Source organism: Arachis hypogaea, chromosome 11 (assembly GCF_003086295.3).
Source record: "Arachis hypogaea cultivar Tifrunner chromosome 11, arahy.Tifrunner.gnm2.J5K5, whole genome shotgun sequence".
Taxonomy (NCBI): domain Eukaryota; kingdom Viridiplantae; phylum Streptophyta; class Magnoliopsida; order Fabales; family Fabaceae; genus Arachis; species Arachis hypogaea.
This window is the reverse complement of record NC_092046.1, coordinates 120,096,948-120,121,944: the sequence shown is the minus strand read 5'-3', so window position 1 is coordinate 120,121,944 and position 24,997 is coordinate 120,096,948. Positions and strand designations below refer to the sequence as shown.

General features: G+C 35.0%; 1 protein-coding gene across 1 annotated transcript; it reads right to left on the bottom strand.

Annotated features, from left to right (window-relative positions):
• Nucleotides 1-1,094, bottom strand: LOC140176181 (uncharacterized). Its single transcript, XM_072206073.1, has 3 exons — nucleotides 777-1,094; nucleotides 631-681; nucleotides 1-60 (listed from the first exon to the last, which is right to left on the bottom strand). The coding sequence occupies exons 1-3, from the start codon at nucleotides 1,092-1,094 to the stop codon at nucleotides 1-3; spliced, it is 429 nt and encodes a 142-aa protein (XP_072062174.1).
• Nucleotides 1,095-24,997: the final 23,903 nt, after the last annotated feature.

Below are 24,997 nucleotides of genomic sequence, written 5' to 3'. Positions count from 1 at the left end.
TTATGATCTATCTATGTTGCATTCTTGTAGCAATTCTCGATCAACCGCATCAATTATAGACTGATCAACATCGACACCCATCAAAAAGTTATGCAGTATACAACATGCCAAAAAATTGTCTCTCATAGTTTCAAATGAATAATAAGGTTCAATGTCGCCAGTTATAATTGGGAATATTTTCTTTAGAACTCCGAAACATCTTTCAATGACATTTCTTAATGAAGAATTCCCGTGGTTGAATAATTCTTTAGAATTTTATGGCTCACACACTGAATACTCTTTCAAGTGATACCGAACACCTTTATATGGTGTAAATATCCCAGACTTTAGCATAAATTCACATCGCCTAGATAAAATTTTTCTACAACAGTTGCATACGCATATTAAATTATAACATACTGTGACTATGAATTTAACTTTATGTAGACGATTTCATAAATTACACTATCACAGACCTTTAGGAATTCGAAGTGAATATTCCTTACTTAAAGCATGTTTCAAAATTCTTGAGTCAAAGGCGGTTCCTTCCCAACCAAACAACACATAAGTGAATTTCATATCAAACCCACAGGTGGCTAAAATACTTTGTGTGGGGTGATCTTTTCTTCCAAAAAAACGAAGGGCTTCTACCTTTGGTACCTTCACATGACTATGAGTTCCATCTATGGCTCCAATGCAGTCCTTTTTTAGAAGATAAATTGACATATTAACATAACACTTTTATAATTATTTCATTGACAATTACATAAATGTCACTAAGTTAAAAGAGTTAGTACCTTAAAAAAGAGATAGAATCGACTATTATTAAGTATTTCTTGAGGAACATTCTCACTAGATAGTTGATTGAAGAACTCTCCCTCTAAGGATAGAATAGAATGTAGGACATTGTGAAAATGACGACTAACTGTCTTCCCAGAGTGGTGGAAGAAGAAAGACATGGTTTTAGTTTTAACATTATGTCCTATAATATGTAGGAATTTTGCGACTTGCACTTCAACCGTAGAGCGAGTTGAATCTTTTACTCTACCAGTTCCTCTTAACTTTTTACATAACTGTCTAAATGCTTCAGGACCCATACATAGACATCTCGGCATTTTTTAGACTTCAGTAACCGTGTCATTAACTGAGTACGCCTAATTTCTCTTTCCAAGTTGTCGTCATTAATTTGCCTAGGCCTATATTGTGATAATAATTTTGAAAAATACAACACATGAACTAAACCCATGAAAGAGATGTAACACATATATTTTGTCTCTATCCTAACTCTTCCCTTACACTAATCAAGATTTGTATTGGTTCAGGATGATATAGGTCAATAGTAGTGATTTGATGTACTTGAAATTTTGAGTTATGTATGACATTCGTTGTATCTTCAAAATTTGTATCTTCGACATTTTCGCTATCCATCTATGAAAATATAGTGTTTAGGGTGGACACCTAACAAGAAAGTTATATATATATTTTTTTGTGACAGTATAATTCATTTGTTGAAAAAAGAAACCAAAACTAAAGTTTTATATAAACCTTTGGTTTTACCTTATGCAATATAAAAATACCTTGTTTTGAGGCACTTATCTCTGATTCCTAAATGCCAAACTGAATTTCAAAGCTCACTGTCATAAACAATAAACGTAAAATGTAAATCACATGATACTAAAACTGTAGCTTAGTCAGTGCCTCACTTTACTCTTTAACAACATCACTTATTTTCTACTTAACTTCAACAATAATAATAGTTATAATATACATATAACTTAGTTACAAAATAAACAGAACATTGCATATAGTTAACCAAAAAAGAAAACCTTTCATCTTATGTAATAAGCCAGCTTTCACTCAAATTTATCATATAAGCTAGTACAGTTAAAGGATTTTGCAAGTCAAATATGAACTTTTGAGAATTCAATTTTGAAAACATAATCTTGTGCAACTAAAATTATATGAAAACTAGTCTCAAACTCCCTTCTTTCACATAAGCTAATACAATTAAATGGTTTTTGAACTCAAATTTATACTTGCAAGAATTTGAACTCAAAGACAATGCATCCATATGATCCTTTGATAAGGATAAGGTGAACGTCTTAACCTAAAATATCTCAGTCTCAGTCTTTGACATTCAAAAAATTAATCTATTTATTAGTAACAATATTATGTAAATTAAAGATATAAATTCCATCCACATGAATTAATTTCAAAATCAAATTAAGTTTTCGTTATTTTTCTAATAAAATAAAATCATATGCGATTGATTTACGAGGTTGGGATCCATATGCTGTATCTGACTGACGTACCTGAAGGGAAGACGGAATGGGCCTCGCAGTCTATTATTGCAATTCTAATGTTGTGGGACGGGCAAGAGTTTGCTTCTCCTAGAGAGAGTAATGTTAGGGCAGTTATTACTAATCTTCATCTCCTTGATCTTCACGTGCAAGTGATGCCCCTTTTAATTGTCTGTTCTTGATTTGCCTCAATGAACTTTTACCTATGAATTGTAAATAGCCTCAGGATTTTACTAGTTATGGATGCTTATGATAAAAAGTTTGAAATTAATTAATGCGTTGGTTATCAGCTCCAAATAATAGGCAGATTGCCCAAATTATTTTATGAAATCATGATAACTATTAAGATAAAATAAAGTGATGTAAAAATAATTAAAACATGACATCTTAAGTTTGCAAAAAGAACATCGCTTTAAGCTCAATTATCAATTATAACATCTAGTCTGTTGGTACTCTTTAAAGTTCAAAATCAATGTTTAAGTTTCTACCGAAAATCAATTATATCTAGAAACAGTTCTATTGAATCAGAGCCAATAATACACTAAAAGTGCATTCTCAAAAACTGCATATCCAATCTGTTTTCACTTTATGCCAATTCAACTATGACATATCTACTACCAATTTAATTCATCTACTGAAAAGGTTTAATTCCTAAACATTTATAATCTTTACCTGAGTATGTAAAACTGCTTGTGGGTTAACTTTATTTTTAAACACACTCTATTCTGTGTCTTACAGTCCTAGCACCAGATTGTTTATCCCAAATCTTCCTCCCACCACTTCTCTTTGCGTATCCAACAAGTGCTTCTAACACTTAATTAAAGACCTATCCAATTAAAAATTCTTTTTTGGACCAAACATGAATTCGTGCAGTGAAACATAAGTTCAAAGATGGTTAAATTTTTGGATTACAATGAAGGACTCATTTGAAAGCAGAAAAGGAAGAATCGGTCATTTTTTCACTACAAAATAAGAATCGTCTATGGAATATAAAATCACAACAACTTCTCAGTTGAAAAATGAAAGAAAATGGCAAACTATGTGCAATGATGATTTTTCCATTTCGTTTTGGGAGAAACTACAAAAACGACTGAAAAATGACTTACCTTCGTCTTGAGGAATAAGAGATGAAGTTGCGATGAGGCTGTCACGACAATGATGATGCTACGGTGGCATTGCGGACGACGATGGTGAAGTTGCGGCACTGTTGACAACGACGGTGAAACTGGGAAGAAGACAAGAGACGTGTTTAGATATTGGAAAGAAAGTCAAATTGGGGATTTTTCTTTCTCTGTTAAACAAAGGGTAAATTTGTATTTTTACCATTATTTACACTTTTTCTATCAGTTTTTATCTCATGTCCGAGAAGAAAAGTTTTGGATGGCCCCATACCAGTTTTTTGTTTTCCTTTCAATTTTCTATCCTGATCCAAACAATGAAAAATTTAATTTTCCATCCATTTTCCATTCCTACATTTTCTTTCCACTCAATTTTCTTTAAACCAAACACGGTGTAAAGGTATAAGAATTTATCATTTTATCAATCACGAGAATTTATCATTTTTTTTAAGAAAAAAAAAGATGTCTTTTGAGTGCTTTTATGAGAAAAACAAGATCTCTATATATAATAAGAGGCAGTACATAGTTAATTGCTTGACACGTGTAGCTACATACATTTGACAAATGTTAGCTTTGACTGAGTGACAAGTGGTAAAGTAATACAACATTAATAAAAGGGTAAAGTCCCAACCCGGTCCCTGTCCATTTTTTGAAGGACATAGCGATCCTTGTCCAAAAAAATGGTATCCCCCGGTCTTTGTCCTTGCTTGCCGTGAGGCATGGTGGTCCTTCTGTCATCTCCAGCATTAAGACCTAACAGAATTTGTGTATGTGGCAGTTAACGTTGATGATGTGTCAAGGATCTGTCTATTTAGTGTCATGTTAGCAAGTGAAATTTGGACAGGGATCGATTTGTCCTTATTTTTTTGACCGAAACGTTGTCATTTTATAAATGGAAAAAATGGCTTGTTGAGTGTGCATATTGGCCTTCCATATAACCCCCAATCCCTCACCTCTATTTATAGAAAACCCTAGAATCTTTTCCTCTTCTCCATCCAAAAGACGACTCTGGGACGGTGCACATGGTCGTGTTCTTGAGTGGACCTCTGACTGTGTTGCTGACAAGACGCGAGAAAAGGGATCTAACAGTGTTAGTGACAGACTCATTGATGGCGTCGACAGAAGTTGAAAGTGGAAGCTACAGAGGTAAACAATGGGGTTAGGGTATTAAAAAATTTGGTGAATTTGAAGTTTTGAATTGTTGTGCTTGTTTTTTCTGATGTTGCAGACATGGAAGTTGGCTAATTTTTTTCGTTTAGGGAAGCTGCATTTTGTATATGTTTATTTTGTTTTTAGTTAATGCAAAGAGTTTTGCACAAGATTGGGGTGAACTGAAGGGTTAGCATGAATTTTTTTTCATTGTTCTCCATTGTTTTATCATTGAACTAAGCTGAACTCTGCATAACTGAATAGAACTATGAATAATTGTGCTGTTTTGACTAAAATAGTTGTGATAATTAGGTTTTTTTACATATTTTTTTGTTATAATTAATCTTAATGTAGATGGATGATGACATGGTAGTTCCTGTGTTTAATTATGGAGGTTCTTTTAAAAGGAACTCAGAGGGGATACTAAATTATGTTAATGGAAAGGTGCACAGATATCCACCCATGGATTAAGATTTCATTAACTTCTTTGATTTGGAGACTTTGTTTAAGAAGATGGGATATAGAGAGTATAAAAGCATGTATTGGCTTGACATGACTACACCTGATATGGAAACTGTGTTGCATCTTCTCAAGGGTGATGCTGAGATAAATCAAATGAGGGATAACATCAACAAAAATAAGGAGATTGATGAATTTTACTTATACTTTGATCATTCAGCCAATGTTCCTGAGGTTGTTGATGATAGGGCCAGGGTTGAAGTTGTGCTGAGTGATTTATCATCCTCATCCTCAGATGATGGATATGAGAGTGTAGAGGATGAGGCTTACAAGCCTCCTCCTTGTGGGTTTCAAGATTCTAACAACAGTAAAGATAGTGAATCAGAGAGAAAGAAACTTAATAAGAGGAAAAAGAAGGCTTTACCTAAGAAGAAGACTAATCAGGGACCCAAAAGGAGTTCACAAACCCGGCCCGATTAGTGATGATAGGGTTGGGCCGAATGGTTCAAAGAGAAGGGCTTTTAAGAAGTACACTGGAGTGAGAAGAAAGCATATCCTTAGGCCCCCTCGTCCCAATAATACCACTGCCAACAATACTGTTTCCGCAGAGACAATTGCTGCAGCAAGTTCTGAGACTGCCTCAAGGATCTTGAAATTCATCCCCACTCCAAGAATGAAGCCACCTAAAGAGAATTGAAATGACAACTTTGAAATAGTTGTTTGTGTTTTGTTGACTGGTGCGGTATTTATAACCCACAAACTTACCGGCAAGTGCACCGGGTCGTACTAAGTAATACCTCAGGTGAGTGTGAGGGTCGATCCCACGAGGATTGATGGATCAAGCAACAATGATTGAGTGATTGGCTTAGTCAGGAAAACAGAAAGTAATTTTTGGGCAATATAAAAGACATTAAACAATATAAAGAATATTGAAGAAAGGCAAGTAAATACTTTGGGAAGAAAATATGGAGAAAAAAGTTAAGGCTTCAGAGTTATCTATTTTTCCGGATTAACTTTTCTTACTAACTATTTTAATTATGTAGGATTTAATTTATGGCATACTATATATGACTAGACCCTAATTCCTTAGACCTTTCTAGTCTCCTCTAAAATTCATTAACTACCAATTCCTTGGTCAATTAATTCCAATTAGAAGCTGCATGATCAAATTCCAGTTTATATGCCACAAAAACTCTAATTACCCAAAAATAAAAGGATTATATGTCACGTATCCCGTTAAATCCAAATAATTAAAATTTAGGAGAATATGTTTTCAAGCTGTTGTTCAAGTAAAGAGCTTTTCCAAGTTATGCAAGAACTCAAGTAGAAAGAGGGTCATACTTCCGTTCCACCCAAATTCATAAGATAAAGAGCGAAAACAATTCTTAAATTGTAAATCCATACATGAATTAAAATAGAAAAAGCAATAAAATCAATCCATACAAATAGACAGAGCTCCTAACCTTAACAATGGAGGTTTAGTTGCTCATGGTTCAAAGTAGAAAACTAGGATTGTAAATTGTGAATTGGAATAATGTTGTGTTCAAAAAATGTTCTCCTCGAACCACCCTGTTGGAATCCCTTTTATATCTAATCCTAATAATTTAAAATCTATTTTCTAAAAGTAAAATCATATCTTTTCCTAAAATAATATTTGAATTTAAATTTGAATTAATTAACAAGTCTTCAGTTTATGGGTGGGGACCACTTGTTTTGTCCATTCTGCAGCTTCTAATATGTGTTTTCTAGGCTAAAAACTGGGTCAAAACAGCCCAGAAATCATCCCCAGCGCTTTTCTGCGCTTTCTGTACGTGGCTCATGTCACGTGTACGCGTCGGTCAGGCGAGTCACGCGGACGCGTCGGTCATGCGCACGTGCCGCTGTGCAAATCTTCAAATCATGCATACGTGTCAGTCACGCGCACGCGTCGCCATGGAAAGCTCCAAATCACGCGCACGCGTACGCGTCGCTCCTTGCTGCCATCTCCTTTGGTTCTTGTGCTGCAGAAACTCCATCAAATCCAGCCGAATGCTACCTAAAATAAACAAAATTGCAAAAGACTCAAAGTAGCATCTATATTGGCTAAAAGATAATTAATTCTTTATTAAACTCAACAAATTAGATGCAAATTCACTAGAAAAAGATAGAAAAGATGCTCACGCATCACAACACCAAACTTGAACTGTTGCTTGTCCTCAAGCAACCAAAACTAATATAAGCTTAGGATGTGAATTTGCATGAGAATGAGAGTTCGATTAAGCTCATGTCTCTTTTTATAATGGGGTTTACAATTGCAATCCTGAATAGTTTTGGCATCTCTCTTTATCCTTTGAAGTTCAGAATGATTGGCATCCATAGGAACTCAGAATTCAGATAGTGTTATTGATTCTCCTAGTTTAGTTTGTTGATTCTTGAACACAGCTACTTTATGAGTCTTGGTTGTGACCCTAAGCATTTTGTTTTCCAGTATTACCACCGGATACATAAATGCCACAGACACATAACTGGGTGAACCTTTTCAGATTGTGACCCAGCTTTGCTAGAGTTCCCAGTTAGAGGTGCCCAGAGTTCTTAAGCACACTCGTTTTGCTTTGGACCACGACTTTAACTGCTCAGTCTCAAGCTTTTCACTTGACACCTTCACGCCACAAGCACATGGTTAAGGACAGCTTGATTTAGCCGCTTAGGTCAGGATTTTATTCCTTTGGGCCCTCCTATCCATTAATGCTCAAAGCCTTGGATCCTTTTTTTTTTTGCAAGCTTCATGTTTTTCACTGCTTTTTCTTGCTTCAAGAATCAATTTTATGATTTTTCAGATTATCAATAACATTTCTCTTTTTTCATCATTCTTTCAAGAGTCAACAATTTTAACATTCATAAACTTCACTATCAAAAATATTCACTGTTCAAGCATTCATTCAGAAAACAAAAAGTATTGCCACCACATCTAAGTAAATAAGACTACTCTTAAAATTAACTCAATTTCTCATGCAATACATCACTTCTGTATTTTTTATTTAAATTCAAGCTCAGTGAGTAATACATGAGACATCTTTTAAACCAATTAAGAGAAAACTAAACTAGACCTATGATTCTTACTAATAAAGGATCATGCAACAAACAAAGCAAAAATAGCAGAAAACCAGAACATAATATAGAAAAAGAGGGGAGGAATAAAAAATGAAAGGAACTCAACCACCTTAGTTATATTAGCGGTCATTTTATTCTTCAGGTTGTGCTCCTCAGTGAATATGATTTGCCTCCCTTTTGGTGCCATAGGAATAAACAGAAAACCCGTAAGTGAAGCGTCAACACTAAACTTAAAGGTTTGCTTGTCCTCAAGCAAAGAAGAACTGAAAACAGATAGAAACAACTATTATGATGAAAGAAGAATAAAAGGATAAAAGAACAAGAGAGAATTAGGATTGGCAGAGAGAGAAAGAAAATTAAAACTGGGCGGCGAACTAGTGTAGTTGTGCGGCGAAGGCGACGTGTACGCGTACAGCACGTGTACGCGTAGGTCGCGAATTTTCCATAATGACGCGTGAGCATCAGGCATGCTTCTGTGTGCCCATGATTTGTGTGATTCGCGCGAAGCCAGCCGCGCGCACACACAACTCTCTGTTCGCGTGACTTGGGAACCATTATTTTCATACGACGCGTGCACGTCATGCACGCGCACGCGTGGATGGCCATTTGTGCAGATGACGCGCACGCGTCAGGGACGCGTACGCGTGAATATATTTTGTGCTTCTAGCACACTTCCAGCCCCAAGCCAGCACAACTCTCTGCCCAAACACTTATTTACGTCGATTTTCAAGGTCCCGAAATCACCAATGATGCACACGCGTGGGGTACGCGTTTGCGTGGGCTTGTTTGTGCGAAAGGCATCATTCCTGCGCCACTCCCGCGCAACTCTCTGTTCATTTTTTTATTTTCAACGCACACCTATCTGACACGTACGCGTCGTTTGATTTTTTTTTTTTAAGTGTCCGGTTCATGTTCTAAAATAGCTGCATGATCAAAACACACGTAAAACGAAGGAAAACAGTAAAAACTCAATAAAAATCAAATAAATAAGAAAATCACTACTACGAAAAATAACTAAGGATACGAAATTATCGGGTTGCCTCCCGACAAGCGCTTCTTTATCGTCACTAGCTTGACGGTCAGCTCCTCTAAAGATGAGGATCATAGGGGCTCAGCTCTTCACCCCTTACTTTGAACTTCTTTCCTGTGTCTCCATAAATTAGCTTAATATGCTCCAGAGAGAGGATTTCCATAATGGATTCTTAGTCAACACCACCTTCATTCCTGGGGAGAAACCTTCAGTGGGGATCTTTTTGTTTCTCCATCCCCTGGGTACTTTCTTCTTTTTGGGAACCTCCTCCTTGGTGGATGATGCATTCCCAACACCAAACTTAGGTTTGATGTCAGGAGGAATTTTATTGATTGTCACCAAAGGAGGTTTGAGCTGCAGATTCTGCTGTCCATCATCAGGGGGTTCTTGAAGGTTTGGATCAATAAGCTCAGTCTGCATGCAACTCTCTTCTTCACCTGTTGAATGTATATCTTTGAAGACATGAAAAACCAGTTGCTCATTATGCACTCTAAGCACTAATTCACCCACTTCTACATCAATCAGAGCTCTTCCAGTGGCTAGGAATGGTCTTCCTAGAATTATAGAGGAATTCTCATCCTCCTCTGTGTTAAGAATCACAAAATCTGCTGGGAGGAAGAACTTACCCACTTTGACCAAGATATTCTCCACTAATCCGTATGCAGGCTTCATAGATTTGTCTGCCATCTGTAATGCTATCTTTGTGGGTTGTGCCTCTTAGATTTGTAGCTTCTTCATCACAGACAGGGGCATTAAATTGATGCTTGCTCCCAGATCACATAACGCTTTCTTAAAGGTTGTGCTCCCAATGATGCATGGAATTTGAAAGCTCCCTGGATCTGGCATCTTCCTTGGCAAGTCATTCTGAATTATGGCACAACATTCCTTAGTCAGGACCACTGTCTCATCTCCCTTTAAAGGTTTCTTCTTTGACAACAGCTCCTTCATGAACTTCACATAGAGAGGCATTTGTTCCAAAACCTCAGCAAAAGGAATATTATTTGCAACTTTCTAAAGACTTCCAAGAACTTTGAAAACTTCTTGTCCTTGGTCTCCTTTTGAAGTCTCTGAGGATATGGAATTTTAGGCTTGTACTCAGGAGCCTTTGGCAATGTAGGATAAATGTCAAGAGAGTCTGGAAATGGGTTGTCTGCACGCTTTGGAGGGACATGCTCTACTTCTTCCTTCTTCTCCTCTGGAGCTTCTTTTTCAACGGGCTCCTCACTAACTTGTGCTTCCATACTTGCCACTTGTCCATTTATCAAGGTGATAGCCTTGCATTCCTCTCTTGGATTTGGAATTGTGTTACCAGGAAGGCTATTAGTAGTCCTCTGATCAATTTCATTAACTCTTGTGGCTATTTGACCCATCTGAATCTCCAAATTCTTGATTGATGCTTTGGTTTCCTGCACAAAACTCTTCATCATCTCCCAATTAGCATCTTCTTGGGATTTAGAGTTTGCCTGCTGAGACTAAAATTGGCGGTTATTGTAATTGTTCTGTTGAAAGCCGCCCTGAGAATTATTATTGAAGTTCTGAGGTCTTTGAGGTTGGTCCCTCCATCCAAAATTTGGGTGATTCGTCCACCCCTGATTGTATGTCTTGGAATATGGATCATTGTTGGGATTCCTAGGACCACTCCCCATGTAATTTACCTGTTCAGAAGAGGGTTGAGCATAATCATAATTATCATTTTGCACAAAATTACCTGCCATGTCATATGAGGCCTCTTGAGGTGGATTTTGTATGTTGATAGCTGAGACTTGCATGCCACCTATCTGTTGAGTACGTAGATTTATTTGCTGAGACATAAGCTTGTTCTGAGCAAGAAGAGCATTCACAGCTTCTACTTCCAACACGCCTCTCTTCTGAGAGGTCTCAGAGTTCACAGGATTCTTGTTAGATGAGTATAAGTATTGGTTGCTTGCAACCAATTCAATAAGCTTAATAGTCTCCTCTGGTGTCTTCTTCTTGTGCAATGAACCGCCTGCAGAAGTATCTAAGCTCATCTTGGACATCTCACCCAAGCCTTCATAAAAGATATCTAGTTGAGTCTATTTGGAGAACATGTCTGGAGGGAATTGCCTAGTCAGTAGCTTGTATCTCTCCTAAGCTTCATAAAGAGTTTTATCCTCCTTTTGCCTGAAGGTATAAACCTCCAACCTAAGCTTAGTCAGCTTCTTTAGTAGGAAAAATTTAGTAAGAAACTCTGTAACAACCTTTTCCCAAGTATTCAGACTCTCCATTGGTTGGGAATCTAGCCATAGCTTTGTTTTATCTCTCAGAGCAAAAGGGAAGAGCATGAGTCTGTACACCTCTGGGTTCACTCTATTTGTCTTCACAGTATCACATATCTACAGAAAATCATAAATAAACTGATTTGGATCTTCATGAGGAAGTCCATGATACTGGCAGTTTTGTTGCACCAGGGTGACCAATTGTGACTTCAACTCAAAGTTGTTTGCAGCTATAGGAGGCACCACAATACTTTTTCCATAAAGATCCGCAGTAGGGGCAGAATAAGAGCCAAGCACTCTCCTTTGTTGATAATCCCCATTCGAATTTGCCACATTAGCATTAATAGCATTATTATTATCCATAGTGGACTCTGTAGCCTTGTAGAGTCTTGCTTGTTGTAAACGTTGCCTGAGAGTTCTTTCAAGTTCAGGATCAAAGTCTAAGAGATGTTCTTTGCCTTTGTTTCTGCGCATAAACAAATAGAAGACAAGAAAAGATAGGATTCTCTATGTCTGAGTGCAGAGAACTCCCAGTGAGGTAACTTGTGTAAAATACTAAAATAAAAATACTAAATAAATTAAATAAATAATTTTCGAAAATAATAACTGAAATAAATTTTTTTTAGTGAACCTGAAAAATAAAAATAAAGAAACAAAATGAATAAGAAAAACGAAAATAAAATAAGATGAATTGAAAAAAAAAGAAAACAAATGACAGAACAAAAGAAAGTAAGAAAAAGAATAAACAAAAAATATAAAATAAATAAAATAAATAAAAAAAATGACGTTAAGGAGAAAAAAAAGGGTAAGGGGGGCTAGGGAACGCGCAATCGGAAAGAACAATAAAGGGGAAAATAAATAAATAAATAAATAAAAATTAATAATAATTAAAAGAAAAACTATCTAATCTAAGCAATCAAACAATTGATAGTTGTTAATCACAGTCATTCTCCGGCAATGGCGCCAAAAAATTGGTGCGGTATTTATAACCCACAAACTTACCGGCAAGTGCACCGGGTCGTACCAAGTAATACCTCAGGTGAGTGTGAGGGTCGATCCCACGAGAATTAATGGATCAAGCAACAATGATTGAGTGATTGGCTTAGTCAGGCAAACAGAAGTAATGTTTGGGCAATATAAAAGACATTAAATAATATAAAAAAATATTAAAGAAAGACAAGTAAATACTTTGGGAAGAAAATATGGAGAAGACAGTTAAGGCTTAAGAGTTATCTATTTTTCTAGATTAACTTTTCTTACTAACTATTTTAATTATATAGGATTTAATTTATGGCAAACTATATATGACTAGACCCTAATTCCTTAGACCTTTCTAGTCTCCTCTAAAATTTAATAACTGCCAATTCCTTAGTCAATTAATTCCAATTAGAAGTTGCATGATCAAATTCCAGTTTATATGCCACAAAAACTCTAATTACCCAAAAATAAAAGGATTATATGTCACGTATCCCGTTAAATCTAGATAATTAAAATTTAGGAGAATATGTTTTCATGATGTTGTTCAAGTAAAGAGCTTTTCCAAGTTATACAAGAACTCAAGTAGAAAGAGGGTCATATTTCCGTTCCACCCAAATTCATAAGATAAAGAGCGAAAACAATTCTTAAATTGTAAATCCATACATGAATTAAAATAGAAAAAGCAATAAAATCAATCTATACAAATAGACAGAGCTCCTAACCTTAACAATGGAGGTTTAGTTGCTCATGGTTCAGAGTAGAAAATTAGGATTGTAAATTGTGAATTGGAATAATGTTGTGTTCAAAAAATGTTCTCCTGGAACCACCCTGTTGGAATCCCTTTTATATCTAATCCTAATAATTTAAAATCTATTATCTAAAACTAAAATCATATCTTTTTCTAAAAATAATATTTGAATTTAAATTTGAATTAATTAACAAGTCTTCAGTTTATGGGTGGAGACCACTTGTTTTGTCCATTCTGCAGCTTCTAATATGTGTTTTCTGGGCTGAAAACTGGGTCAAAACAGCCCAAAAATCGCCCCCAGTGCTTTTCTGCGCTTTCTGTACGTGGCTCATGTCACGCGTACGCGTCGATGGTCTTTTCCGCAAGTCACACGGACGCGTCGGTCACGCGCACGCGTCGGTCACGCGCACGCGTCGTTGTGCAAATCTTCAAATCACGCGTACGCGTCAGTCACGCGCACGCGTCGCCATGGAAAGCTCCAAATCACGCGCATGCGTCAGTCACGCGTACGCGTCGCTCCTTGCTTCCATCTCCTTTGGTTCTTGTGCTGTAGAAACTCTATCAAATCCAGTCGAATGCTACCTAAAATAAACAAAATTACAAAAGACTCAAAGTAGCATCCATATTGGCTAAAAGATAATTAATTCTTTATTAAACTCAATAAATTAGATGCAAATTCACTAGGAAAAGATAGGAAAGATGCTCACGCATCATTGACTAAGTTAGGAATCTTATGAATTTGTTTTGTTTTTAGTTTACTTGGATATGCATATTTTGGAAGTTACTGTTGTGGCGTTTTGGAGCCTTGAAGAAACTTGACTTGATCTTCGGTAATTTGTTGGGATCATTTTCCATGAATGCTATTGTTATAATTGTTCTCTTTGGCAAAACTGTGGCCTTTTGGAGCTATCAATATTGACTTTATGTCATTATATTAGGTTACAATAGCTGGAATTATACATCATTCCTTAAAAATATGTGCCAAGAACTGATTACCTTAATAAATATATATATATATATATATATATATATATATATATATATATATATATATATATATATTAATTATACCAAGTTTAGCAACTGCATATTTAAATAATTTAACACAGCCATGTTTCAAACTATAAATTTTTATCTTCATTCATGCACAAATTATATTTTCTTTTTTTATTGGTACAATCCTTACAACCATGATCACATTTCTACAAAATAAAACAACTAAAATTCTACTTCTTCCTAGCCTTTCTTCAAGAACTTTGCAATTACAACTCCTACAACAAATGCCATAACAATACATCCAACACCATTGTATCTACTTTGAATCAAATTCACCTTAGATTTGTATAACTAAACTTCTAACCCAGCCAATCTTTCATCGAACTCCTTTACTTTGTCATGAATAACATGATTATGGCCTTTAAAATAAGCTTTATTTTGCATCAGCCCACCAAAACAAAGATTCTTGCTAGCATCCTTATTAAACGATGAAACATACTCGTGAAGCCATGCAAAATACTTGCAATGAGGTGCTAAAGTCAGCAACATGGGAGGAAGATTGTTACCCTTGGGAGATATATTGTAACCCTTCAATCGAAATCTAAATAAATGGAAAAAAAATAAACTACCTTGAAGTATAGCCAGCCAAAGAATAGTCTGTCCGAATTTAATTCCATTTTAGACATGAAGAGAATGGCATGAGTACCACAGTCACATTCTGGGGCAACCCACTTCTTCTTCTTCCTTTCTCCCAAAGTCGCGAATTCCGACTCCAGCTTTCGGAGTTAGATGCATCTCTTCCAGTTCGCTGATTTGAGAGTGACAAATACTCACCGCTTTTCGCCATTGTTTTCTAGGGTTCATAGAAGGGATGTACGAAGAAGAGAGTGGGAGGGTTTAGGTGATGAGAATCATTTCATATAACCCTATATGTTTAGCAAAATGGCAACGTTTTGGCCACCCAGAAAAGGGACAAATCGATCCCTGTCCAACCTCCAATTAGCCAGCACAACATCTAATGACCACATCATCAACGTTAACTGCCACATATGCAAATTCCGTTAGGTCTTGATGCTGGAGATGATGGAAGGACCGCCATGTCTCACAGCAAGCAAGGACGAGGACTGGGGGTAACATTATTTTGGACAAGGATCGCTATGTCCTTCAAGAAAATGGACATGGACCAGGTTGAGACTTTACTCTTAATAAAATGGTAAAAATCAAAGTTCTATGAATAAAGAAATTATTGGGAGAGAATTGTAATAAAATTCAAATTCAAAACCATTTTACTATAGTTGTACATCTTTGAGATCACTTTCAAAAGTATTCATTCTTACTCTTATTCTCATATATATTAGGTTTGTATGTTCACATTTTTCATTCAAAAATTTAAAAACTGAGAGCACAAAAATTGAAAAAATGAAAAGAGAAGACGAGAGATAGAGGTGCAATTCTTGGAAGGATAGGTGGCGCCGGTAGGGAAAAGACATTCTCCGACGACATCGCAGAGAAAAGAGGGTTCAGGGTGTCAGGGAGAGAGAAAGACAAAACGATTGAGGGGGAGAGAGAGAAAGTGAAAGAATGTTACAGAGAAGAAGAAAACATGAGGGTGAAGAAAGGAAGCACGATGGAAGAAGGAGAAGAGGGTAGGGACGACGGCGGTGGTGAGGGATAAGGAGGCTAGATCGAGAGAGAATGGAAGAGGAAATCGAAATGTATACAACAAGTTCGACAACACCTATCAGGTTCCATCTTACAGATCCATTTCAGCTCTTCAATGTCAGTATTTGATTTGATCACTTCCTATTTAATGCGTTGATTTACTGATTAATCAAATCATATGCTAGATTTAGTTATTTTTCGACCTCTTCTTTGAGCAGTAGTAATAAACCCTAAATGACTATCTCAAGGAAATAAATTTTTTTTATTTGGTTCTTTGACAATTTTATGCATCGGGTATTTTCTTGTGATAAAAATCTGTTTACATTTACTCCTATCTGCAAAACTGCAATCTCAAAAATAATTTGAATTTTCATTGTGTTATACAATTGGTTATAATATGCAGATTCATCCTCGCGACGTTCTTCACTATTCTCTGGCTGAGGGAATAAACTGCAACATCCTTTGTGGTTTTTGGTTCTTTTTTCATTTTGGGAGATTTCTGTGGTTCTTTGTTTCTGGCTTCGAGTAATTCATGCAATTGGAAGCTTTGATCTTTGGTATGGATGGTGTTGGTTCAGAAGAAGATAAAAGGAAGGAGAAGCCAGTGGAGGGTGAGAACAAGATCATGTACAAAATGAAGATTGTGAATTGCAAGTTCTGGAGGAAACTTATGCTGGTAAGTGAAACCTTTTTAGCCATTTTTGAACAACTTTGTAGTACTCCTTTTGTTTTTTGGTTTTTCCCACGATTTAGATAGATTGTGAACTGAATTTTGTGTTGAAAATTGAAATGTGAAACTTTGTGTCATGGGTGCTGTGCATTTCTTTGGTTTAGGGGAGGCTTACCCTTCAGAAGCAGTGCAAAGGAGTTATTTTGAGCATACTTTCGAGCATTGATAAGTATGACAAATATTTTCATTGATTTATTGACATTATGTTAGGGAAGAGAATTTTTTAGTGTAATTTTTTAAAAGTTTGATTTGTTTAAAATCAGATTCATCTTTTTAAACTTTACCTTAATCTTATAACGTATTTCGTCTGTGTTGCCTATGCTTAGATTCTGAATTATTGCTGTACTTGGTAGTTATTTTGTTTTAATTAAGAAAATTGTTGTTTTTTTACTCCTATTTTTCTTTTCTTGAGCAATAACAATCCAAGTTATGCATTAGTTCCATGTTTTCAACTTTCTTCAAGGTTTAGACTAAGCAAAAAACTACTTTCCTATGCTTACTTTGAACTATGAAGTCGTTGTTGAAATTTGAACTATGAAGTCGTTGCTAAAATTTTTCTTTTCTCTTTTAGGGATTAGCAATATATGTATGCAACAATCCCATAACTATACGTGATTAATTTATGATAAACTAATTTTTCATAAGAAGTTTGTGTATTTGTCTATGTGAACGTTGAGGAGGAATTAATGCCAATGTTTCATTAGATTTACGCTTTTGGAAATCACTTAACATGAATATTTTTATGCTTTTTGGCTAGAGAAGGTGATTTTTGAGTTATCTATGCCATTTTAGTTCAATTTTACTGTTTATTCATGGTTTGGTTTGTTTCTCGATGATATAATAAATAATTTGTTTCCTTTTGTTGTTGTTCATTAATTTTTATCTATTTTTGTTTGTTTTAACATGTAATTAAAGTTTAAACTTTATTTTACTCAGTATAAATATATATACTTCATTTGAAACTATTGATAAGAACTAAAAAAGATTTTGGTTTAATTCAATTGAATTTTGATGAACATGGAGCAATTTATTTTTTGTTTGCAGCTTAAATATGTAATGCTTTGATAAAATAGTTTCGTTATGATTTTAAAATTTGTATATTGAAAACTTTTGACACCTATGCATGCTCACTTTTGTTTAAGTTTTGTAAAATAATTACTTACCATAACCATTATAATCCAATGAGTGAAATAATTCCAATATGATGCATTTTACTTATCATAGAACATTATAATACAATGAGTGAAATCAGAAGTAAGCATCTTCTTCAATGTGAATGCACTATATTATTGACACCGCCTCTAAAGTACATTTGCTTCAATATTCCTTTGAATCATGTATACTTTTTTTTATCTTTTCTTTTTGTCCTTTGTGTTTTTAAAAAGTTTCTTTTCTTTTTTTTCTTTGTGAAGTGTTTTTTATGTCCCTCACATTAATTGCAAAAGTATTTGATAAATTTTGTTTTTTTGGAAAATAAGAACTTGCATTGCAATCTTTGGTGGTATTTTTAGGTTTTTTGCAAGATCTTTACAAACTTCAAAGCTTACTTTATTGTAATTAACACATTTTCACAATCTTGATCTTTTCTCAAATGCAATCATTTGGTGAGACTACAAATTCATTAGTTTCACCACAAAAAAAATTGAATTATAAATTACTCAAACTTAAAAAGAACAAATGATATTTAATTTTAGAATAATTTGTATTCTGTGATTGTCCTTGAGGTAATACTATAGATAGAGACATATTTTTTAAAAATTAAAATATTTTAAAAGAAATCTTTTTTCTGGAGAGATTGTTCAGAAATAATACTAGCAAACTGATCAAAACTATTATATAAGTTTGTTTTTATTTTTGTTAATAAATTTTTGTATGTACAGTATTGTTTACAGTAATATAATATAGACATTTGACAAAATTCGTGTCCCTTCTGGTCTAGAACCTCCTTAATTTTTTATCCTTTTTTTGTTCTTTCATGATTGATTGCATTTGCATATGTATGATAGATTATATGACACTTACAGATATCACAGATAATCACCCTTAATGGTTCACATCTAGAACAATTTGATGGACTAGCAGAGGATGAGAAATTTTTTTCAAAACTTTCAAATATGTTACCAGTTTATAAAAGTTACAGAAGAAAAAAGTAGCACAGTTATTGGTTCAAAGAAGTAAAAGAAAATAGTTGTTTTCACTAGGCATGAACCATTGACAATTGAAGTAGCTACTGATTTGTGTTTTAAGGTACTATGTTTTATTCTATTTTGTATGTGTAAGGATGTTAGCATGTGCTTGAATGTTGATTTGTGTTACTTTAATAGATTAGCCAATTATATATGCTTAAGGTAGACTAAAAATATTGATTATGTTGTTGTATCAACTTTTTTTTATTGGAATAATAATTATGCCAATGAAGTTATATGAGAAATGCGTCTAATCTTTTGAGAATAAATTATTAGTTTATGTGATTAATAATTGGAATTTGTTTGAGGAATTTGAGTAATTCTTATTGGGTTATAAGTTTGAGAAAACACACTTAAATTTTTTCTTTTTTTTTTCAGTTGTACAAAAGAAAAGAAAAGGAGAGAGAAAAAAATAGAAAAATTAACAAACGAATATGGAAAGTAAAAAAAAATTATGGAGTATAATGTCTTATACAATGCTCTTGAAAAGTTGACAGCAAAATTGTGTGCCATTAAGAATGTAATTAAGGGTTAGAATATCTTAAAATTTGTCAAAATATTATTGAAATACTATGCATCATGTTTGAGTTAATATTCTCCCTCTTATTCTGAGATGAGATATTACTTTTAGTAGATGAATTTATGAAATTCAAAAGCACATGAATCAGCCACCACAATTATTCAAATTTTGAGTACTTATCAAATTATGAATTTCAAAGCGAAAAAAATTGATAGATTGCTAATGCATGCTTACTTTTGTTTTCGATGATGCTATAACTGATATTTCAGAGGAAGATGTAGTTTGTAGGATTTGTTGCACATTAAAGATCCACAGTTGTTGTCTTATGTACATGTCGAGGTAGTTGAAACAACTTACTTAATCTGGAGTTTAATGACTGCATTATTCAACTCTGATGGCCAGTTATTAGTAATTTTACTTCATAAAAACGCTGTCATTGCAATGTTTTTTAGTAAGCACAGTCAATGCTTTGTAGACCTCAATGATCAACACATGCATGGTAAATTTGGTAAAATAACTTGCTACATAATTTTAGTTGAAACATTGTTCTTATAATCTTATCATAATTTCCAAAGGATATAAGAGTAGTGCTAATTCATTGCTATTAGTTTCCTTTTTGTTTTTTGCTATTAGTTTCCTTTGACAATAAAGCAAGAAACATGAAATTTACGTAACACTGTCAACCACATTGTCACTCTTTTAATTTAGTTAATTTAACCACATTGTCTACTCTGTTTTTGAAATAAAATAAAAAATATAATTTACGTCAATTTACTTCAATAAAGCAAGAAATATAATTTACTTCAATATTTGGATATGTTTACAAAGGTTTATTGAATCACTCTTTTAATTTTGTTAATTAAACCACATTGTCTAATGTCTACCATTCATGTTTGTTTCACGAGTAAATAGTCAAAATAGTCCTTGAAAGATCACACAATCTCCAATTTGGTCCCCAAAAAATTTTTTAATCAAATTCAACCCCGAAAGATTTTCAGTTAGTCACGTTAGTCCTTCTGTCACTTCCCTCGCTAACAGTAGCTGACGTGGCATGTTAGGATCCATATCAGCACACCCCATGCATCCCAGTTGTCTGTCAGCATAACTACTTTACAAAATTTGTCAAATTAATTCCTAACTAATAAACCCTAATTCCATCATAGTGCATATATGTCCCCTTACGTTGGTGTTAAGTGGCAGAGGCTTAGAGACCAATATTGGAAGTTGCCAGCATGATGGGTGGTGGAAACAGAGGTCACCGTGGAGGGGTTTCTTGTCACTCAGTTGGTAGCTATAGGTCTAGCTCGTTTATACCAATAAAGAGGAAGAATGAAAACATTATATGTTATTGTAGGCTGAAGACGTTGATTAAGAAATTTAGAACTTTAGAAAACTCAGATAGATTGTTCTATACATGTCCAAGATACCGGGTGAGTTGTTCTCATAAATTCCTATATCTTCAATATTCTTACTAGTTGTGGGGGTTTTCAATCATAAAGATTCCTTAAATTTCTGCAGAAGGATAGCCATTGCAACTTTTTCAACTGGATTGATGAAGATGGATATGATGGAGGAAATGGAGATGCAGAAACTGATGCAAAAGTAGAGAGAAATGATGAGTGGAAAGTAAATATTGCATGGAGAATGGGGAATTTGGAAGTAGAAGTCAGATTTGCAAGAATGCTAATGACCTTTATGTTCATTGGATTGATAATTGTAATTTTAGTTGTGGGACTAATTTCCACATTTTGTATTTTCAAGTGATAGTGCTATTAATTTGTATTTAGCCATGTAATGTATTATGAACAAAAACGAATTGTTATGTCCAATTGTATTCAATTTAGCAATGAATTGAGCAACTTGTTTTCTTAAATTTTATTTTAGCAAGATTATCCTTTAAATTGTAACCTGGTTAATTGAACTTAAAAGTAGTGGTTGAAGTTAACACTTTATGAAAACAGTAAACACATTACACAATTGTACCTAATTACACAAGATTACAATGATATGTAGATAAACTAAATATTGAAACTGAACCAGCAACATTGTTTGATCATAATTGTCTGATCGATATCCAAAAAGCTAACCATATTAACTTAATCAAAGGGCTAAACCAAAAAAAGGGACTTAAAAATGAAATCAACCACAATGTTTTTAATGGCAATAAGAAAGCCCTGTACAAAAAAAGTATACCACTAGCCCTAATTACATAATATTCAGATATTAGCATCAAGTAGGTTTATCCTTCTTCCTAGGAGGTTTGAATCCTGGAGTAGGTGGTGCAGATTTTCTAACCACAAACTAACCGGCAAGTGCACCGGGTCGTACCAAGTAATACCTCAGGTGAGTGAGGGTCGATCCCACGAGGATTGATGGATTAAGCAACAATAATTGAGTAATAGGCTTAGTCAGGCAAACAGAAAATAGAGTTTGAGAATCCAAGAGCATTAAACAGTAATTTAAGAGTTTGAAGACAGGCAGGTGAATAGGTTGGGACTAAAATATAAAGAAAGCAGTTAAGGTTTCAGAGTTATCTATTTTTTCGGATTAACTTTTCTTACTAACTATTTTAATCATGCAAGATTTAATTTATGGCAAACTATATGTGACTAGACCCTAATTCCTTAGACCTTTCTAGTCTCCTCTAAAATTTATCAACCACCAATTCTTTGGTCACTTAATTCCAATTAGAGGGTGAAGTTCAATTATTCTAGTTTATATGCCACAGAAATCCTAATTACCCAAAAATAAAAGGATTATATGTCACGTATCCCGTTAAATCCAGATAATTAAAATTTAGGAGAATATGTTTTCAAGCTGTTGTTCAAGTAAAGAGCTTTTCCAAGTTATACAAGAACTCAATTAGAAAGAGGGCCATACTTCCGTTCCACCCAAATTCATAAGATAAAGAGCGAAAATAATTCTTAAATTATAAATCCATACATGAATTAAAATAGAAAAAGCAATAAAATCAATCCATACAAATAGACAGAGCTCCTAACCTTAAAAATGGAGGATTAGTTGCTCATGGTTCAGAGTAAAATAAGGATTGTAAATTGGAATGGAATAATGTTGTGTTGAGATGGAATGAATAGTTAACTAATTCCCATCCCCTTTTATATCTAATCCTAATAAATTTAAAATCTATCTAAAACTAAAATAATATCTTTTCCTAAAAATAATATTTGAATTTAAATTAGAATTAATTAACAAGTCTTCAGTTGATGGGTGGGGACCACTCGTTTTTTCCATTCTGCAGCTTCTAATCTGTGTTTTCTGGGCTTAAAACTGAGTCAGAACAGCCCAGAAATCGCCCCCAGCCTTTTTCTGCGTTTTCTGCATGTAGCGCATTTCACGCGTACGCGTCGATGGCTTTTTTTCGCGTGTCACACGTACGCGTCGCTGAGCAAATCTTCAAATCACGCGTACGCGTCAATCACGCGTACGCGTCGCCATGAAAAGCTCCAAATCACGCGCACGCGTCAGTCACGCGTACGCGTCGCTCTTCACTGCCATCTCCTTTGGTTCTTTTGCTACAGAAACTCCATCAAATCCATCCGAATGCTACCTAAAATAAATAAAATTGCAAAAGACTCAAAGTAGCATCCATATTGGCTAAAAGATATTTAATTCTTTATTAAACTCAAAAAATTAGATGCAAATTCACTAGAAAAGGATAGGAAAGATGCTCACGCATCACAACACCAAACTTGAATTGTTGCTTGTCCTCAAGCAACCAAAATAATATAACCTTAGGATGTGAATTTGCATGAGTGTGAGTGTTCAATTAAGCTCATGTCTCTTCTTATAGTGGGGTTTACAACTGCAATCCTGAATAGTTTTGGCATCTCACTCTCCTTTGAATCAAAAGGATGTCAGTGTCATTGGGAATTAGAATCCGGATAATATTATGAATCCTCTGATCTTTTGTAACTCAATTAAACCCTTGAACACAGCATTTTTTTTCTTTTCTTTGGTGCTTTGCACCTTGAGCCTAGCTGTGACTTTAAATGTTTTGTCTCAAGCTTTACTTGACACAGAAACACCACAAGCACTTAACTGGGGAACTCTTTTTGGAGTTTTGATTTTTCTTTCAGCTACTCCCAGACAGTGGTGCTCAAAGCCTTTGGCATACTCTTCTAATTGCAATTGATCTCGACTCTAAATGTTTTGTCTCAAGGATTACCTGACACAAGAACACCACAAGCATATAACTAGGGAAATAACTCTTTGAGCTTTTAATCATGTCTGACCTCCCTAGTCATTGATGCTCAGAGCCTTAGACCTTGCCCCTCTCTTTTTTTGCTGTTTCTTTTGCTTCAAGGATTAAATTTTTGTTTATTTAAGAGAAATCATAATAATTCTCTAAATCCTTGTTCCTTGTACATTAACATTCTTTGATTCAAATTTAAATACGCACTGTTCATGTCATGCATTCAGAATCACAGAAAATACCACCACATCTAAGTAAATAAGACTATTCTTCAATATAAACTCACTTTCTCATGCAATACATCACTTTTATATTTTTTTATTTGAATTCAAGCTCAGTGAGTAATACATGAGACATCTTTTCGGAATTAAGGCAATTAAGAGAAAATAAAACTAGATCTAGGATTCTAACTAATAAAAAATCATGCAACAAACAAAGCAAAATAGCAGACAACCGGAACATAATATAGTAAAAGCGGGAACGAATATAAAATGAAAGGAACTCAACCACCTTAGTTATCCTAGCGGTCGTTTTATTCTTCAGGTTGTGCTCCTCCTGTGAAGATGATTTACCTCCCTTTGGTGCCATAAGAATAAACAGAAAACTTTTAAGCAAAGCGTCAACACCAAACTTAAAGGTTTGCTTGTCCTCAAGCAAACAAGAACTGAAAACAGAAAGAAACAACTATTATGATGAAAGAAAAATAAAAGGATAAAAGAACAAGAGAAAATTAGGATTAGGAGAGAGAGAAAGAAAATTAAAACTGGGCGGCGAACTAGTGTAGTTGTGTGGCGAAGGCGACGAATACGCGTACAGCACGCGCACGCATGGGTCGCGAAATTTTGTTAATGACGCGTGAGCGTCAGGCACGCGTTCGCATGCCCATGGTTTGTGCAAATCACGCAAAGCCAGCTGCGTGCACGCACAACTCTCTGTTCGCGTGACTTGGGAACCAATATTTTCATGCGACGCGTGTGTGTCATGCACGCGCACGCGTGGATGGCCATTTGTGCAGATGACGCGCACGCGTCAGGGACGCATACGCGTGAACAAGTTTTCTGCTTCTAGCACACTTCCAACCCTAAGCCAGCACAACTCTCTACCCAAACACTTATTTACGTCGATTTTTAAGGTCACGCGTACGCGTACGCATGGGGTACGCATACGTCTGGGCTTATTTGTGCGAAAGGCATCATTCCTGCGCCACTCCCGCGCAACTCTTTGTTTATTATTATTTTTCACGCACACCCATCTGACGCGTACGCGTCAGCGACGCTTGCGCGTCGGGTGCTCTCTTCTTTTTTTTCTTTTTTTTCTATTTTCTTTTTTTTATTTTTTTTGTCCGACTCTTGTTCTAAGATAGCTGCATGATCTGAAAAACAGTAAAAACTTAGTAAAAATCAAATAAGGAAGAAAACTACTACTACAAAAAATAGCTAAGGATACAAATTTATCGGGTTGCCTCCCGACAAGCGTTTCTTTAACGTCACTAGCTTAACGGTCAGTTCTGCTAGTTCAGCAGATGAGTGGACCTCTGGCGATCAATCTCGCCTCCAAGATAGTGCTTCAGTCTCTGGCCATTCACTGTAAATTTTCTGTCAG